Below are 18,655 nucleotides of genomic sequence, written 5' to 3' on the forward strand. Positions count from 1 at the left end.
CTCATTCAGAAAGAACTTTGTTATGTATAGTTGGAAATTTATAACCTCTAAATAGGGATTATGTTTTAAATTGTGAGATTTTCCTATTCTTAGTAGTCTAAACAAATAAAATCATTCATTGATGTTAGAAACCTTTCTTTTTACTGAAACATTTTCATCTTTTATATTCTGTGCTTTTTAAAAAACAATAGACAACATATTATTTTAATTTTCTAAGTACATTTCCCTCCTTAGGACTGGGAGTAAATTAGGTATTTCTCCCCTGATGTTGGCTGCAATGAATGGACATGTTCCTGCAGTGAAATTGCTGCTTGATATGGGTTCAGACATTAATGCCCAAATAGAGACCAATCGGAACACGGCTCTCACCTTGGCCTGTTTTCAAGGCCGAGCAGAAGTAGTGAGTTTGCTTCTGGACCGAAAAGCCAATGTTGAACATAGGGCAAAGGTAAGCATTTTACAACTTATCAGCTTCTTCAGATATATTTGTTCTGGCAGAAAAAGTATGGCATTTCAACTCAAATTGAATGTGCTGTTTTAAATTGTCATAAGTTAAAAGTGATGCCCCAATACAAGATTGGGGAATGGGGCTACACAGTGGTCAGTGACACATTATCACCATTCATGACTTTTATTAAGGACAGTGAAGAAACAGAATCAGTACTTTTTCCAGTCTCAGTATTGAGTGGCACCCTTTTTGTTTCTTAACTTTTATTTAAGTATGTTTTTCCAGGACCCATCAGCTCCAAGTCAAGTAGTTGTTTCAATCTAGTTGTGTAGGGCGCAGCTCACAGTGGCCCATATGGGGATTGAACCGGAACCGGCCACCTTGTTAAGAGCAGCGTGCTCTAATCAACTGAGCAACTGAGTGCTGCCTGCATTGATTGGCACTTTTTTTTTTTTTTTAATTTTATTGGGGAACATTGGGGAATAGTGTGTTTCTCCAGGGCCCATGAGCTCCAAGTCATTGTCCTTCAATCTAGTTGTGAGGGCGCAGCTCAGCTCCAAGTCCAATCGCCGTTTTCAATCTTTAGTTACAGGACCGGCAACCTTGTTTTTGAGAGCTCGCGCTCTAACCAACTGAGCCAAACGCCCCCCCGAGTGGCACTCTTAATCCTCCAGTTTACAACTTTTGAATGTAGTAAGATGATTTTATAGTAAGACATTTTTATAGTAAGGTTATTTTGTAGAGTCCTTTAAGGTAGATTTTTAAAAGAACTCCTGTAATGAGGCATGTGCTTACCGGTGGTAAAAAACCCCAATCAAAAAATTACTAAATAGGTTATAAATTGAAGACAGCTAAAATCGGATCTGACCATGACAGATTCTGACAATTTCATGACTATTTGGCATTTAGAAAGTAGGCGTTAGTATGTCAGTGTTTTGAATTTCTTTACTTAGAACTATTACGTACTTTAGAACACGGGAAAATGTAGCTTATATAGAATTCTTAATGATCAGACAATGGCCAATCTAGTAGTTATTTTAAATTGGAAGGGTTTAAGTGAAAATCTCACATTTTCTCCCTGAACTTCATTAGTTATAGTTCTTAAAATGTAATGCAACGGTTACATTTTTTTTTAACCCTAGCAATGAGGAAGTATAATTTTCCCTCAGAATTTTCATCACACAAAGAGAAATGAGTCTTTCCTGCTATCCAGTTTATCTTTTTGTATTGTAAGTGTGACTCACTTGTCTATTAGAAGCGCTGGAGAAATCCGTGTTATTTTGGAAATGATATCGGTAGAAAATGTCTTTTGGCAAAAATGTCAGAGAGTAATGAGCAAAAGACAAATATGCATAAAATTTGTGAAGTGATATTTTAATCTATTTTACCCAAATTTGAATAGGATTGAAGGAATTTACCCTGAGTTATTTTTTAGCAAGCTGCATTCTCAGAAAAAGCATATTCAACATTTTGCCTTATTTAATTTTTTATTCATGTTAAATGTCTCTTTCATTGTGCAGAGAAGTTTTTGTATCATGTAATTTATAACAGCATAGAAGTTACAAATTTTTTTTTTCATTTTAGCATGGGGTAGTGTAAGTTAATTCATTCTAGCTTGTGTAATTGAATATAACAATTTTCACTTTCTGTTTAGTGGAATTCAAGACTATGAATATTGCTTAGCTCTTTTATGAAAAAAAATCAGAAATAGAAAACACAAGTCAATTGTTTTGTCTTTTAAAGAAATTATATTAATGTACTTGAATAATTTTTTTGGTTTAAACAGACTGGTCTTACCCCCTTGATGGAAGCTGCTTCTGGAGGATATGCAGAGGTGGGAAGAGTTCTCCTTGATAAAGGAGCAGATGTCAATGCCCCCCCTGTGCCTTCTTCAAGAGATACCGCTTTAACAATAGCCGCAGACAAAGGTCACTACAAATTTTGTGAGCTCCTGATTAGTAGGTGGGTACATTTTATATTTGTAGATAGAACTTCTGTAATCCCTTCCACTTTTCAGAGCCTTTAAAGTTAATAAAATCATTCTATTTTACTGACATTTTAAAGAACATAGGATTTGCATATTTTATAAAAGATAAAAGACAAATCGAGAAAAGAGACAAAGTCTGCCTCTTCTCAGAGGAGACAAACTATATTAACATTCTTTGATTTTATAGGGGAGCCCATATTGATGTTCATAACAAGAAGGGAAACACACCACTTTGGTTGGCATCCAATGGTGGTCATTTTGATGTGGTACAGTTGCTCGTGCAAGCTGGTGCTGATGTGGACGCAGCAGATAACCGGAAAATCACACCTCTTATGTCAGCATTTCGCAAGGTAATTTGACGGGGTCGGGGAATAAAATTGAATAATTTTAAATCAATTCTAAGTTGAAACCATGGGAGAAAGATAAGTTGGTCTTGGACAATTGACTCTATTTCTATACACGAATCAGTGCTATCTTTCCACTCTCTTTGTGGCCAGATCTAAGAGCGAGATGGTAGTTCACTGACGATGAGCAACTTTATTATTAAATCACTTGGTATGGTGACTAGTTTCGTTATGTTGTTGTACATAAAACATGTGATTTAAGGGCAGATATTATATGCAGATGGATGTCTTCTTTACCTAAGGAGGAACAAAAATGAGTGGACGCTTTCATAAAATCTTATTATACCTCCTATATAGTTTAAGGCTCACTTGTCTGCTATATTTTAAAAAGCCTTCCCAATGCAATTATGATAAGCTATAAACTACTTAATATGGCTTACAAAGCCTTTCATGATACAGCTCTTGCCAGCCTCTCCAGACCAATCATTTATGCTACCCTTCCCCTTTGTTCAGTACACTTCAGCCACTGACCTACAATGCACTAAAATTTTAACTGCCTCAAGGCTTTTACTCACTGTTTTTTTCCTCCTGAAATGTTCTTTCCCTTGCTCTTCACCTGGCTTACTTCTGTTCATCCTTTAGCTCCCATTTTAAATGTCACTTCTCAGAGAGTCCTTCTCTAACACCCAATCTGAAAAGGTCCTTCTTCACTTTTCTGGTACATTATTATTTTCCTTATCTCAATTTATAATTATACATTCAAACATGTTTACTTTTTTAATGCCTGTGTCCTCAACTAGGCTGGAAAATCCATGAAGACCACGATTCATGCTGTCTTTTTCACCACTGTTTATACCCAGTTGTTTATTAGCACAATGTCTGACACATATTAGGTGGTAATTAAATAGCTATTGAATGAGAGCAGTGTAAGTTACGCGTCTTAGAAGAAAATTTTAAAACATTTTCTGGACTTAATTTTTTTTTCCCAATTTTTTTTCTTTCCTTTTAATTGAGCTGTAGTTCACATATAGTGAAATGCACAAATCTAAGGTACCTAGTCTAATGAGTTTTGATAAGGTATCCATACCCATAAAGATATAAAATACTTTTATAATCCTAGAAAGTTTCATCCTGCCTGTTCTCAATTAATTCCCTGCCCTGGAGGCAACCTCTTTCCTGATTTTTCTCACCATCAGACTAATTCTTGAGGTTGTTCTAGAACCTTAGTAGGAAAGGAAACTATGCAAGTTTGGTTATGTTATAATAGATGTACTTCAATTTATTAGCGTATTTAGCCCCTGATAATGGCATTTAGAAAGTGTTTTCCTGGGGTGGCCAGTTAGCTCAGTTAGAGCATGGTGCTAATAACACCAAGGTTGCCGGTTTGATCCCTGCCTGGGCCACTGTGAGCTGCGCCCTCCTTAAAAAAAGAAAGTGTGTTACCTAGATACAAGTCATAGGACTCATAAATGTGAGACCCAAAGTAATGCTTTGAAATCTAGAACATCCTCTTTGTTTTAAGACTAATTTCTCTTTTAATTTGAGGTTCATTTCACATCACCAATTTTTATTTTATTAATTTATTCTAGGAGATACTGTTTTTCTACAAAAACTTTTTTTACTTTCAGTGGGAAATGGGCAGATTAAATTCAGGAGAAATATCTTTTGGTCCACCTATATTCTTGAGCATGTTGTACGTATCTTTTTCTGTTTATAAACTCAACGCTGTTCTTATTTCCATAATTTTAAATTTAGTAAACTACCTGGAGTATTACTATATACCTTTTAGTCTTAAGTTTTTAAGCATGTGGGCAGAATTTCAAGGGATTTTTTTTTGTGTTTTTTCTTGTACTCCTTACAGGGTCATGTAAAAGTTGTTCAATATTTGGTGAAGGAAGTCAATCAGTTCCCTTCTGATATTGAATGCATGCGATACATAGCAACGATTACAGATAAGGTAGGTTTAATATGCCATTAAAGCACATTTTTGTTCTTTGTGGAATTATATGCCAAAATGTGCAATTAACAACCTGTTCTTTTTCTCCTCTATGAAACTGATCACCTGATCTTTCTGTGCTTTAGTTTCTCCATTTATAAATGGAGAATGGGTTTAATACTTTTGATAAATTATTCCCTTGCTATTATGCACCATAATTACGGTGACTGCAGCTAAAATTTATTATTAGACCATTCACCTGATTTAGAAAGTTTTCTAAGAACACATAAACTTTTTAGGAAATGGTGCCTTATTTTAATAAAAGATTGATACATAACTAGACTCAAAAGACAGTTTAATTTGATTTAATGAATTTTCACTTATTTGAGCTTTAAGCCCTGGACTTTGGTGTGCTCATCGGCTTAAGTTTTATTTGGCCTGTTTATGTTATATGTTCCTTTATTGACATAATTCCATTTTCCACTATAGGAACTGTTGAAAAAATGTCATCAGTGTGTTGAGACAATTGTGAAGGCCAAAGACCAGCAGGCTGCAGAAGCAAACAAGAATGCAAGTATTCTTTTAAAGGAACTTGATCTGGAAAAGGTGAGTGGGAAAAATTATTTTAATTAGCACTAATTAATTCTAGTTCAATATTCAATTACTTTAATCTGAAATTAACAATTAACTCTTATAGTAAATATTTCTAAATATTTTACATTGTAAAGTGAATTCCAGTTTATCTATTTTTCCTTTTGCTGCTTTTATAAATGTATTTTGAGACTGATATCCATGGAAAGCCCCTCATGTCATAAACAAAAATTTCATTTAATTCATTATTTTAAATTATTGCATTATTGGTAAAATGATATACATACTTTATTTTGCAGTCAAGAGAAGAGAGCAGAAAGCAAGCTCTTGCAGCCAAAAGAGAGAAAAGAAAAGAAAAGAGAAAAAAGAAAAAAGAGGAGCAGAAAAGGAAGCAGGAAGAAGATGAAGAAAACAAACCTAAGGAGAATTCGGAACTACCAGAGGATGAAGATGAGGAGGAGAATGATGAAGATGGTGAGAAATGACCCATCCAAATTAGTGAAAATTCTCCTGTGTTTAGCAACTTCATTTTGAGTGCTTTTTACATTGTAAAGTGATACAGACAAACAGAAGGGGGGATACAAACATAATTTGAAGTTCAGTTGTAATTTAAGTCACCCTGTAAAATACTGTCTATGTCCTAAAAGCGATATAGTAAAAGATTTGCCAGGTTCTTCCCTACTGTTTCCTCCCCCAGAAACTAGGAGAGGTCCAGTTCCTCAATAAATTTTTAACTAAAGTTCAGGCTTGAAGCTATACAGCGCTGGGGTTCATTACTCTCAGAGTTGTTTAGTGTACACAGTCTGGCAGTGCTTGTAGTAGGCAAATAATTTTGTTATATTTGAATTCTAATTCTAAAATATTACTTGAAAATTTTCCTAAATTCAAACTACAGTGTTATTTTTGGTTAATTCATGAAACTAGCATTTCAGATCTTGAGAATGGTAACAGTGTGAATATTTTATATCAATTTAGACATCACAATATGATACAGTATATTTGTTCTAACTATCAACAGTAGAGATTTCTTTATTTACTAATGAATACTTGTAAAAGGAAAATAGGACCTATGGGACTGAATTATTATGAAATATTAGGTATATCTATAACAATGTGTTTTGAGATCTCTTGCTCACAATGTGATTTTTATCCTTTTTGATAATTTCAGTGGAGCAAGAAGTTCCCATAGAGCCTCCTAGTGCAACCACCACCACCACAATTGGAATCTCAGCAACATCTGCAACATTCACCAATGTGTTTGGGAAAAAAAGGGCCAACGTGGTGACAACCCCCAGCACCAATCGGAAAAATAAGAAGAACAAAACAAAAGAGACCCCTCCCACTGCACCTTTAATATTACCAGAACAACATATATCCTTAGCACAGCAAAAGGCAGATAAAAATAAAATAAATGGAGAACCCAGAGGTGGTGGTGCAGGTGGGAATAGTGATTCAGATAACTTGGACAGCACAGATTGCAACAGTGAGAGTAGCAGTGGTGGTAAAAGCCAAGAGTTAAACTTCACTATGGATGTGAATTCGTCTAGTGATCGGAGATATCCCTCACTGCTACTCAATTCCCAAGATGAAAAAACGAGTCCCGCCACTTCTAAAACTCAAACTCGGTAAATGTTTCTGACTTGTTAACTCCACATCCACTTGTCCTTTTTCATGCCTGGCGCAACAATTTAAAGGACATTCTTCAAGCACAAGTTGTGTTGAACAGTTGAAGTACAGTACATTGTCTTCAATATTCAAAACTGAAATTCACCAGTGTCGTCCCAATCATGTGGTAGCTATGAAATGAGGTTATTAGAAATTTTTATGATTCAATTTTGAAGTTGAAAATGTTCACATATCTTGATTTTAACTGTCATTTTTATTGATTAGAGTACAACTTTTGGCTTCTGAATCCATTTTAATACTAAAATAGATGATGGACTCATTGGCCTAGTTCTGCTTTTCTGAATTGTTGATAATTTGATGTGCCAAATTTTAATTCAAATATTTCAGCATAACTTTGTCTATAAAGGAATCATCTCTTGAGTTTATAAGTTAAAACTGATCTCTTATTAGACTTGATATTTCTATCTTTTCAGACTTGAAGGCGAAGTGAATCCTAATTCCTTATCAACAAGCTACAAGTCAGTGTCATTGCCATTAAGCTCTCCAAACATAAAGCTGACCCTGACTAGCCCTAAAAGGGGGCAGAAAAGAGAAGAAGGATGGAAAGAAGTTGTACGAAGGTAAGTAGAACTAGTCTTTTTAACTTTCACAGACCATACAGTTTCTCTTGCGAGATAGTTTGAATTTGGTAATTATTTTAAACTGCAGTGCCTTACTAAATCCAGAGTAGGCTAATGCAAAATTAGAAGCAATGTGTAAATTTTGCATGCGTATTTTATATGACACGACAAATGTTGGCTTTAGAATAACAAAAAATACTTTATTAAGTTATGAGCTTTATAGACGTTCACAGAAACCATACAAAATGATTTCAAATTTGATCTTAAAGGGAACATTCTACACTTGACTACAGTCAGAATGTTATTAGTAAGGGCTGTGATGTTTGTTAATGATTCTGTTTTGGTTCAGTCATGCTTGTCTTATTTACAGTGTTTAAATAAAGTTTAACGTAGAGAATGTATTCTGAAGAACTGGTTAGCTGCTTTTAACCAATGCAATTAGATCACTACAAAAAGGGGGGAAGAAACTTATAAAATGAAAACTACCTTCTTCCTCAAAAAAAAAAAAAAAGAAAAACATCCCACATCCCTGCAGCTAACCCTGACAACTACCTTCATTCACACTGCTTTATACTTAAACCATGATGGGGGAAATAATAAAAGCAGAGAGGGGCCACTGCTTTTAAATGTTTTTTACACAATTCAGATGATACTTCTAGCTTCTGCCTATGTATGCTTTACAACAGGGAATCAAGATAAGATCTAGATTTGCTACTGTGCAATTTAATCACCAAAGGACTGAGACATCTGGGCTTTTATTCTGTAATGTTTCTAATACTTTGTGTCCATTAAATGCAAATAAAAAACAAGTCTTGAAGGGGTGCACACTTGATGATCAGATCTGTTTAAGTATTATTCATGACATTAGCCTAATCCACGCTCTAGCTCTCAAAATATCTGAATATATTCTTCCCAACTTTTCTACATTAAGATGATAAATTTTGATTATGAAATCAAAATTAGGGGCTGCCGTTGGGTATTCTTCTGGAGGGAACAGTTCAAGTTTGAAGGTCCCTCCCTAAAAGGGGGAATCATTCCTAGGGCCCACCAATGAAAACCTGAAGATCACGGGTCTTGCTTTCATGTGGGTCTGCCAGCAAATATTGGGTTTCTTTGATAATCCTGCGGGGCAGTCGGGCCATCTTGTCAGATCACAAAGTCAGCCTCGGGTCTTCTCTCTGTCTCAACTCGCCTCACATACATGTGGAAGCCCCAGGCTCCACTTGGGAGTTGCTTTTTATGTAGCTCATATCTAAGGCTTTATTTTTTTATTGCTAAGTATATATTATTGGTATTGATACGCTAGCCTGTATTATCAGTATGAAATTTAACAATATGGTATGCATTATTTTAATTTAGAAAGAGTCAATATGTATGGTCACTGCAGTTGAGTTGACCTGTGACATTTTGGGCAAATTTGAATGCTTCAATCGTGAGTGATTTAAATATAATTTTTGTTTTCAATGGCAGGGTAATTTTTACCTTTACGAAATTGAATATAAGAAGTTAGTTTTTAAAATAAAAACTTCTAATAATTTCCTTTGTAAGATTTGAGATATATCATTCTACAAATGTCCAGGAACATACTTACTGAGACATCTTTTTTAATAAAGACATTTGATTTCATAAGCTTATGTATAGTCTTCATTTTTCAGGTCAAAGAAATTGTCTGTTCCAGCTTCAGTGGTTTCCAGGATAATGGGAAGAGGAGGATGCAACATCACTGCAATACAAGATGTTACTGGTGCCCACATTGATGTGGATAAACAGAAAGATAAGAATGGCGAGAGAATGATCACAATAAGGTAATGTATTTTGCTAGTTCTGTGTGGAAATTAAATTTCAGTAGAAACATACTTTTGTTAGATACGGTAGAATCAAGAATTACCTGTTTTGTTATGTTTTTTATCTTGTTTTTTGTTTGTTTTCTCCCCAGGGGTGGTACAGAGTCAACAAGATACGCAGTTCAACTTATCAATGCACTTATTCAAGATCCTGCTAAGGAACTGGAAGACTTGATTCCTAAAAATCATATCAGAACACCTGCCAGCACCAAATCCATCCATGCAAACTTCTCACCTGGAGTAGGCACCACAGCAGCTTCCAGTAAAAATGCATTTCCCTTGGGTGCTCCAACTCTTGTAACTTCACAGGCGACAACATTATCTACGTTCCCGCCCACTAATAAACTTAATAAGAACGTTCCAGCAAATGTACGTTCTTCTTTCCCAGTGTCTCTACCCTTAGCTTACCCCCACCCTCATTTTGCCCTACTGGCTGCTCAGACTATGCAACAGATTCGGCATCCTCGCTTACCCATGGCCCAGTTTGGAGGAACCTTCACACCCTCTCCTAACACTTGGGGACCATTCCCAGTGAGACCTGTGAATCCTGGCAACACAAATAACTCTCCAAAGCATAATAATACAAGTCGTCTACCTAACCAGAACGGAACTGTTTTACCCTCAGAGTCTGCCGGACTAGCTCCTGCCAGTTGTCCTATCACTGTCTCTTCTGTAGTTGCAGCCAGTCAGCAACTGTGTGTGACTAACACCCGGACTCCTTCATCAGTCAGAAAGCAGTTGTTTGCCTGTGTGCCTAAGACGAGTCCTCCAGCAACAGTGATTTCTTCTGTGACAAGCACTTGTAGTCCCCTGCCTTCGGTCTCCTCTGCACCTATCACTAGTGGGCAAGTTCCCACCACATTTCTGCCTGCAAGTACTCCTCAAGCACAGCTTTCTTCACAAAAGATGGAGGCTTTCTCTGCCATGCCACCCTCCAAAGAGAAAGGATCCACACAGGACCAGCCCGTGGCAAACCTGTGTACTCCATCTTCAACTGCAAATGGCTGCAGTAGCTCTGCCAGCAACACCCCGGGAGCTCCAGAAACTCACCCATCCAGTAGTCCCACTCCTCCCTCCAACAACACACAGGAGGAGGCCCAGCCATCCAGTGTGTCTGATTTAAGTCCTCTGTCAATGCCTTTTGCATCTAATTCAGAACCTGCTCCATTGACTTTGGCATCACCGAGATTGGTTGCTGCTGATAATCAGGATACCAATAATTTACCTCAATTAGCTGTACCAGCACCTCGAGTTTCTCATCGAATGCAGCCCAGAGGTTCCTTTTACTCAGTGGTACCAAATGCAACTCTACACCAGGATCCCCAGTCTATTTTTGTTACAAATCCAGTTCCTTTAACGCCACCTCAAGGCCCACCAGCTGCAGTGCAGCTTTCTTCAGCCATGAACATGATGAATGGTTCTCAGATGCACATTAACCCAGCAAATAAATCTTTGCCACCTACCTTTGGCCCAGCCACACTTTTCAATCACTTCAGTAGTCTTTTTGATAGCAGTCAGGTGCCAGCTAACCAGGGTTGGGGAGATGGTCCACTGTCCTCACGCGTTGCTACAGATGCCTCTTTCACTGTTCAGTCAGCGTTCCTGGGCAACTCTGTCCTTGGACACTTGGAAAACGTGCACCCTGACAACTCTAAGGCACCCGGCTTCAGACCCCCTTCCCAGCGAGTTTCTACTAGTCCAGTTGGTAAGTTATAACTATTACTGCAGCTCAGTTTGGGGCTGCAACAGCATAATCTAATCCTCCAAGGTAATAATAGTAATAAAGCGTTTATTTTGTACATAATATTACATAATCTTAAAGATATGACAGTGTGTCACAAATAGTAAAGACCCTTTAATGATTGCTGATTGAGTGGGCAAAAATGTAGCTATAGGTAAGGCACTCACATATAATGAGCTGCTTTATATTCTCTGTATGATCTCTCTTCCTCATAGCAAGGACCTTGTGTATGTCTGTTTTCTTAGAATTGGTGTAAGATGATATTAATAAAAAAGGACTTACAGGATGCTTCAAGGACTCCAAATTTACAGTTTTTAAAATCATAGTGATTGTTTACATTTCTCAGATTTTAAAAGTTTGAGTTACAAAGCTGTTTGGGCATCAGCTCATAATCTTCATTCCTTGTTTTCAGTCTTGGGTGCTCAGACCGAATAGTAAATGATGTTATTTAATAGTACCCTATATTATTTATATTAGATGGAACTGTTTGAAGAGATCCAGTCATTTGTGGGCTCTTCTTTTTAAAAGACCAGCTTAGAGTCAGCTGTTCCTTCCTCAAAATCAGAAATTAGCTGCTGAAGCATTTTAAGAAATATATCGAAAGATATGAGGCCATTGTTGGCTTGGAGATATTTGAAGCCAGAATCTATTTTTCAGAGTCTAAGAGCCAAATTTCAGTCCCATCTGCACTATGCTGAAAAATAAATTAGAAATTGTGGCTGACCTAGAATGGGGGTAAGAACTATTGCCACTTAGAATTTTTCTTCTAGTTGAAAAACTATCCCATAGTCCATTCTTCCTTATTTGCTAATTAAAAACTGATCTATGTTGTTTAAAATTTGTGAGTTCATGGAACTGTATAGCCTTAGGTTTCATTTCTGGTGTTTTTCCATTTACTTGTCTTTTCAGGAAAACATAGCGGTTATATCATCTTTCTAATAGAAATACAAGCTTACGTAAGACCATCTATGGTCCAAAATATTCTCTAGGATTTTTTTCTTCTTTTCTATAAATAGGTATCTATTTTAATTTTTCATTTTGGGGAAACTAATAGAGGTTTTCAAAGGCCCCAGGGTGAAAGAAGAGCTTATTGCCACTGCTCAGGCTGTGGTACAAAGCATTAATTCTTAACTTGACTGGCACTAACTAATACGTAAATTTAGAGTACCTTAGCCAGAGTGGGACTTCAGATCTCTCACATTCTAGTGTTTGAGTTCTTTGTACTCCACATCCTGGATCCCAGAAGATGTGCCAATGAGGAATGTCTGGAAAAAAGAAAAAAGTTGAGGAAATCATCCATCTAGTTTGGTAGAAAACAAGGTTTTGGGACCTTAACTGTTCAGATCCATAACATCAAAATTATTTATTGCTAATTGAATAATAATTTAAAAAGCAAGCATTAATCCTTGACCTTCTTTCTGGGGTCCAGGATTGATTAAGCTTGACCTCATTTCTTAACTACTTGTATGGTTTCTTTTGTTGACGCCCTTCTTTCATGGCTATAGTTTACTCTCCTGGTTTATAGGTAAGAAATAGTAATACTTAAGAAGATGGGAAAGGATGTGAAAAAAATGAAATCCTCAATTGCTGCTGGTGTAAAGTTAAAATGGTGCAGCCACTTTGGAAAAAGTTTGGCAGTTCCTCAAAAAGTTAAACAGAGTTACCATATGATCCAGTAATTCTACTCCTTGGTATACCCAAGAGAAAACATGTGTCTACACACAAAAAAAATTGTAGAATGCAAACTAGATAAAAACTCTGATATAGTTTGTAGCTGTTGATTTTTTTTTTTTATCAAATGGAATACTGTAACTATCTTTAGTACATAAATGTTCATAGCAGCATTATTCCTGATGGCCAACATGGAAACAACCTAATGTCCCTCAACTGATGAATGTGGTTGTCTATGTAATGAGAGATTATTTTCATTATAATATATATAATCATGTATTAATATACAATGTCTACATAATGAGATATAATAGAAAGAAAGGAGGTACTGATTTATGCTACAACGTGAACTTTGAAAACAGTATGCTAAGTGAAAGAAGCCAGTCACAAAAGACCACATATTGTATGATTCCATTTATATGAAATTTTCAGAATAGGCAATCTATAGAGACAGAGTAGTATGTTAGTGGTTGCTTAGAGGTGGAGATATGGGATAAAAGACAACCGAGACTGACGGGTACAGAGTTCCTTTTAGGGTAGACGAAAATGTACTAAAATTGATTGTGGTGATTGCTGCACAACCCTGTGAAAATACTAAAAGCCTTTGAATTGCATACTTTAAACAGATGAGTAAGACCTGCTTAGGAGATGTTTTGAAGTTTTGACCATGTTGATATTAACTATGTTTTCCTGAAATGAGCACCTGTAATCCTTTTCCAGACCCTTGTTTATTTTCCCAAATAAGTTCTCCAGAGAAAGCAATGGAATTCGAGAGAAGACTGCTAAATTTAGACTTATGCAAACTAGATAAAAACTTTGATATAGTTTGCAGCTATTGATTTTTTTTTTAATCGGATGGAGTACTGAAAATATATTTAGTTTAATAGTATGCTTTTCCTCCTTGTTAGGAAGTAAACATTAGTAGCTTTTGTTATTAATCTCCCATAGGAAATGACTAAAGTTATGTAGATAACACAGCTGTACTTTGAGATTTGCCACGAAAGGGAAAGCAGAAATTATTGATGGGTACCACTTAGTTACAACATGCTCTCAGTCAAGTCCTCTCCAGTGAAAGCTGAGATTTATCCAGAACATACGCCAGGTGGCTACCATTCTTAAACATTGGACTCACTTTTCTATATCTAGTGCTGTTTGGCGATACTCTTCTAGACTGCAAGAAAAAAATGGGTTTGGGCTACATTGTGTCTCATAAATGGATTCTTTTTTCTGTGATCTACAAAATTAACTGCATGCTTTCTTCTTTTTCAAAAGGAATTAAGTGAACCTTGGACTTTCCATTTTAAAGCCTTGGCTAATTGGATGTTTTGGACCTGCTTTATTTCAGGGTTACCATCCATTGACCCATCAGGCAGCTCCCCATCCTCCTCTTCTGCTCCTCTGACAAGTTTTTCCGGCATACCAGGAACACGTGTTTTTCTGCAAGGGCCAGCTCCTGTTGGGACCCCTAGTTTCAACAGACAACATTTTTCTCCCCATCCTTGGACAAGCGCCTCAAACTCATGTAGGGATCCTAGAGGAACTCATCCCAAAGAGTCTTGAATAAGTTATTAAACCATTTGTTTCAGGAAACATTATATTGTAACTTCAGTAATCTAAATGGTATGCAGGTACCCAAGGTTTGTATTGCAGTCATGTCAAAAATGGTCAGTCATTTGAAGGATAGAAAACTTGAGGAGGGTCAACCTATTCTTCTAAGCCAGACATGTTTACACTGGGGCATGGATCAAGAAGAGGTACTACAAGTAGTTTTGTAAAAGGACCTTTTGGGGGCAGTATTGTGAAATACTTTCTTAAGTCTGAAAAGAAGTTGAATTTATGTATCTGGTCAGTTTGGTATATATCTGATCATTTATTTTTATATTTTAGGCAATCATATTATTGCCATTCATAAGTAAAAGTATTCCTCTGTTCTGACTTAATTATATCAGTATTTAGAATAAATGAAGTTCTAACGGGACTTGAACAAGATTTGATTTTTTTTTTAATGAGCATCACGAGGTAGTTAGTGAGTACTGGCCCTTTTAACAATGAAAACTACCCATCTTACCCGATAGTCCCATTAAGAAACAAAGCCGTGAACTGAATTCTGTGATACTTTGCTAATATTTAACCTTTCTTCCTTCTGGATAAAAAAGGCTGTAAAGAGGGAAAAAAGAAAACAACTAATAGGTATAAAGGGCCAGCAGCTATTTTGCAGACAATATGCCAAGTACTGTGCAACATTGCCACATTTAAGTTAATTTTAAATGGGATAATATATGATTTGAGAGGATTATTTAGAACTAGAGTAAGAATAAATAGGACCTTTTTTTCTTCTAATCTTATTCCATTCAATCTGAAAACTGTTTTAGACTATTTGTTTATACTTGTCATAGGCAGAAGTAGTATAAAATAATGTTTACAGAATTTATATATTCTCATTTGAATGATCTTATAAAATTACAAAATTTTTCTTTACAGAACCTATGTTGTGGAATAGATCTTTCCAACAAGGTTTCTCATATTCTTATCACTAGTTTTTATATGTAATAAAACAATAGAGAAATATTTTGCCACCAGGTGACTCTCCTATTCCATCTGTTTCTTCGGGATCATCTTCACCTCTTTCAGCCACTTCTGCCCCACCAACCTTGGGCCAACCAAAAGGAGGCAATGCCAGTCAGGATCGGAAGATACCTCCCCCAATCGGAACAGAGAGACTGGCCCGGATTCGGCAAGGAGGGTCTGTCGCACAAGCCCCTGTGGGGACCAGTTTTGTCGCTCCTGTTGGACACAGTGGAATCTGGTCATTTGGTGTCAATGCTATGTCAGGTACAGTTCTCTTGCCCTCTCTCTGTAGGGGTATCTCAAGTAAGTTGCGGGATTTTGCCATTAAAACTTAGTTCCATAAAAACAATGTAGTTCCTACATTTAACCATCAGTAGGGGTGTTTATACTGTTGAAGAATTCAATCCAGTCTCAGACTCTGGAATGTTAGTTTGGATTACATGTAACATGTATAATAATAATGTATAATGCATTCAAAATAATATAGAGTTGATTAGAAGTAAAAGATTCAAAGCATATTCCTTTCCGTCTTAAGCTTTTCAGTGTAGAATGGGACAATCAGTTGAGTTCTTTTAGGGAGCTCTTAAAGAACAAGGTAGAGTATTTGGGGTATTCAGAGGACTTCACCCAGTTTTCCAGGAACTTGTTTTTTTTTTGGTTTGCAAAGGTTGTCATGAATGTGCCCTGAGCTCTTCAGAAGAATAATTTTAATAAAATTTAGTATGAAAAAAGATCAAGTGGTAATGTTTTTGTTATTTTATCCAAATAAACATCAAACCCTGTTCTCAATTCTTCTTTCCAGAAGGCTTATCAGGTTGGTCACAGTCTGTGATAGGGAACCATCCAATGCATCAACCATTATCAGACCCAAGCACATTCTCCCAGCATCAGCCAATGGAGAGAGATGATTCTGGAATGGTAGCCCCCTCTAACATTTTTCATCAGCCTATGGCAAGCAGTTTTGTGGATTTTTCTAAAGTGAGTTGACTAACATCATTGTAACTTGTTTAATACTTTGCCAGCCAATGCAGTCACATGTTAAGGGATAGTTTGTATTGACATAATTCTCCCTGTTGGTGGAACTAATTTGTTTCCATGACTTTGCCAGATCTTTTACCCAATTTCAAGAGTAGATCATGTTGTCCACAGTGATTTGTCCTCAAACTATCCTATAGATGCCCCCATCCTCCTAGAACACCTGAGAGGTTTGGGTTTTGCTGCCACAGCTTTGAGGGAGGGCTCTGCCCCTCAGAAAGCTGGCTGTGAGCTCCCTATTGCTCTCTTCTCTGCTCTGAGAGCTTCCCGGCTGCCGTAAAGCCAGATGATGGCTGTAAGCAATCGTGTAGCATTCCCCTTTTCTTCTTAACATGAGCTTCTTAGTGAAATTAAAATATGGGAAAGTTGAGGGTATTATATGTGTTCATCAAGTATGGGAAATTTCCTGATGATTTGATCCTGAATTGAGTTGTTTTTTCTCTCTTCTCATTGAGAAGTTTTGCTGATGCAGAGAACCACTTTTGGTTTCTCAGCAGTGTACAGTGTTGTATTTACAGGATCCTCTGGAGTTCTTTGAATGAAGGAAACTAGAGAGAACTAAGATGGTATTATGGAATCATCATTTATAATTACTCCATGGTTAATCCTTTCTTTCTGCTGTTTTAGGGTCTGCCAATTTCCATGTATGGAGGCACCATAATACCCTCTCATCCTCAGCTTGCTGATGTGCCAGGAGGCCCGCTGTTTAATGGACTTCACAACCCAGATCCTGCTTGGAACCCTATGATAAAAGTTATTCAAAATTCAACTGAATGCACTGATGCCCAGCAGGTAAAATGGACTTAATGCTCTTTTATTTTTCATATTTGTCATGTCATTCTTTGGGTAGTGTAAGTTCTGAATATCAAAAGTCATAACATCTGAATCTGACTTAAGTTTTTCAATATCAAGATGATGCTACTAAACATTTTATTTCATGTATGTGTGTTCTCCCGAGGCAGAAACAGTGAATTGCCATTGCATTTATATATTCATTTTGTAAATGTCGAAAGATTCCTAATTAGAAATTCCAATTTTTCCTCCCCCTTTTCAGATTTGGCCTGGCACGTGGGCACCTCATATTGGAAACATGCATCTCAAATATGTCAACTAAGTTAGAAGGTCTTACTCTTTAGCCTTGTTTGAGAAACCTATGACCTTGGAAGAACCCTGGGGATTTTTTTTTTTTTTAATGTGCCTAACTAAGACATTTTCTCTGAGGCTTTAGCAATGGAAATTTGATTGCCCATTGTATAAGAAAAAAGTGATTTCCTATCCATCTGATTATGTTCTCTGGTTAGTTTAGCCATTTTGAACTTAGTGCTTTTGGCTAAACATACTGAATGCTACTTGTATGCAGAAAAGAATTAGATGATTACATGTTTCAACCTTTTAGGGTGGTAAATACATGTACAGTTGTTTACATACTTAAAAGGAAAAAGTTGAGTAAATTTCTTGTCATATAGTGGCTCTACTTAATGTAGCCTGTATTAATGTGAAATATTTACCAGAATATTCAATAAAAAGATGAACAGTGTTTAGAAGTGGGGTGTGATCCTTTCAGTGGTCATGCAGATACCACCCAGTCTGCAATCATAATGAACCAGGTTGGGCTTCTCACATTTTACACTTTTGAGTCCATTCTTAGACTGCCTTGAAAAAGCACTTTTAAGACTAGTTATATACATGTTAAACATTCCTTATTCTCTTTCTTTTCCTTAATTATTTTATAAATGAGCAAGTTTCAAGCCCCTGCAATGTATCTTACCTGACATTAGCAGATAGGCCATAGATAGGTTTAGTTCTTTATGGATCATGAGTATGTCAATAAGAACAATAGGATTTCAGTCAGATGACACTGAACAAACTTAGGGACACCCAGGTCATCAACTTCAGGTTCCTTTTGTGCTTCCTGACGTTTTTCTGTAAATATTTTGGTTTTAGGTGTTCTACATTTTATTCGGGTTGGGACATAGGAGGGAGCAGGGGGTGACTCCTATAATTCTGTTACATTGTGGAATCAGCTGAGTAATGTTTATAAACACGTGACTAATTCTGGGCTGAGTTCCATGGCCCCACGTATGAAGAGCCAATATGTTTAACAAGCTAAATACAGGAACACCAGAATGGATTGCTTTGGCCAAACCATAGGCTTTGCCAAGAATCTGATGCAATAGGAAAGGAAAAATTATCCCACTGAAAAGAATAGTCATCAACTTATTCATGTTTTAATATAGTTGAATT

General features: G+C 36.6%; 1 protein-coding gene across 3 annotated transcripts in view; it reads left to right on the forward strand.

Moving 5' to 3' along the window:
- The window catches only part of ANKHD1 (ankyrin repeat and KH domain containing 1), a 103,096-nt gene extending 85,134 nt beyond the window's left edge, over nt 1–17,962 (forward strand). For 2 of the 3 annotated variants that reach the window (XM_033095844.1, XM_033095845.1), the window contains 15 exons: nt 235–448; nt 2,235–2,410; nt 2,623–2,785; nt 4,641–4,736; nt 5,205–5,321; nt 5,606–5,780; nt 6,475–6,931; nt 7,406–7,552; nt 9,208–9,357; nt 9,489–11,101; nt 14,154–14,330; nt 15,440–15,640; nt 16,179–16,354; nt 17,039–17,203; nt 17,466–17,962. In XM_033095844.1, coding sequence (XP_032951735.1) covers nt 235–448; nt 2,235–2,410; nt 2,623–2,785; nt 4,641–4,736; nt 5,205–5,321; nt 5,606–5,780; nt 6,475–6,931; nt 7,406–7,552; nt 9,208–9,357; nt 9,489–11,101; nt 14,154–14,330; nt 15,440–15,640; nt 16,179–16,354; nt 17,039–17,203; nt 17,466–17,525 — 4,087 coding nt within the window. In that variant the 3' untranslated portion in view covers nt 17,526–17,962. Of the gene's footprint in view, nt 1–234; nt 449–2,234; nt 2,411–2,622; nt 2,786–4,640; nt 4,737–5,204; nt 5,322–5,605; nt 5,781–6,474; nt 6,932–7,405; nt 7,553–9,207; nt 9,358–9,488; nt 11,102–14,153; nt 14,331–15,388; nt 15,641–16,178; nt 16,355–17,038; nt 17,204–17,465 lie in introns of all 3 variants that reach the window. The other variant, XM_033095843.1, reaches the window with a different exon arrangement.
- The last annotated feature ends 693 nt before the right edge of the window (nt 17,963–18,655 follow it).

Source organism: Rhinolophus ferrumequinum, chromosome 24, assembly GCF_004115265.2.
Source record: "Rhinolophus ferrumequinum isolate MPI-CBG mRhiFer1 chromosome 24, mRhiFer1_v1.p, whole genome shotgun sequence".
NCBI lineage: Eukaryota > Metazoa > Chordata > Mammalia > Chiroptera > Rhinolophidae > Rhinolophus > Rhinolophus ferrumequinum.